Below are 750 nucleotides of genomic sequence, written 5' to 3'. Positions count from 1 at the left end.
CAGATCATCGGTGGTGTCGACCGCTCACTGTACGTGGGTGACATCTGGTACACACCCATCCGGAAGGAGTGGTACTACGAGGTCATCATCGTCAAGCTGGAGGTCAACGGGCAGGACCTCAACATGGACTGCAAGGAGGTGAGGGGGCAGCAGGAGAAGCTGCCCGTCGGGGCGCTGCTGCGGCGCTGCCGCTGGAGGCCTCCGCCTTCCATCTGAGGGGGATCGGGAGGGGAGCGGGGCTGGGCTCTTGCGCCTGGGGCGTCACTCCTCTTCTGCCCCCAGTACAACTACGACAAGAGTATTGTGGACAGCGGCACCACCAACCTCAGGCTGCCAAAGAAGGTGTTTGAGGCTGCGGTGAAATCCATCAAAACGGCTTCTTCGGTCAGTGAGACCCGTCCCTCCCCAGTGGGCATGGCCCCAGGGCTGGCGTGGGGCCACGGGTTCCCCATCACCAGCCGGAGCATCTCCGCCGCCTGCCTGGTGTGGCCCCGCTCACTGCCCCTTTCCCTCCGGCAGACGGAGAAGTTCCCGGACGGCTTCTGGCTGGGGGAGCAGCTGGTTTGCTGGCAGGTCGGCACCACCCCCTGGCACATCTTCCCGGTCCTATCCCTCTACCTGATGGGGGAGGCCACCAACCAGTCCTTCCGGATCACCATCCTGCCCCAGGTGAGCGTTGGCACAGCCAGACCCTGCCCGGTGCCGAGCTGGAGAGCGGACTGGAGCGGGTTGCGCAGGCAGGACCGTGCT

General features: G+C 65.1%; 1 protein-coding gene across 1 annotated transcript; it reads left to right on the top strand.

The window, feature by feature from the left end:
• Positions 1–3: 3 nt before the first annotated feature.
• On the top strand, positions 4–669 carry LOC104628030 (beta-secretase 1-like; the record flags this gene model as incomplete). Its single annotated transcript, XM_010296466.1, has 3 exons — positions 4–138; positions 283–384; positions 520–669. Coding segments are annotated over 3 exons (387 nt in total), but the record flags the coding sequence as incomplete, so codon positions are not given.
• Positions 670–750: the final 81 nt, after the last annotated feature.

This window comes from Phaethon lepturus, unplaced genomic scaffold (assembly GCF_000687285.1).
Source record: "Phaethon lepturus isolate BGI_N335 unplaced genomic scaffold, ASM68728v1 scaffold39011, whole genome shotgun sequence".
In the NCBI taxonomy this organism is placed as follows: domain Eukaryota; kingdom Metazoa; phylum Chordata; class Aves; order Phaethontiformes; family Phaethontidae; genus Phaethon; species Phaethon lepturus.
The sequence above is the reverse complement of the archived record's forward strand: the minus strand, read 5'-3'. Positions and strand labels throughout refer to the sequence as shown.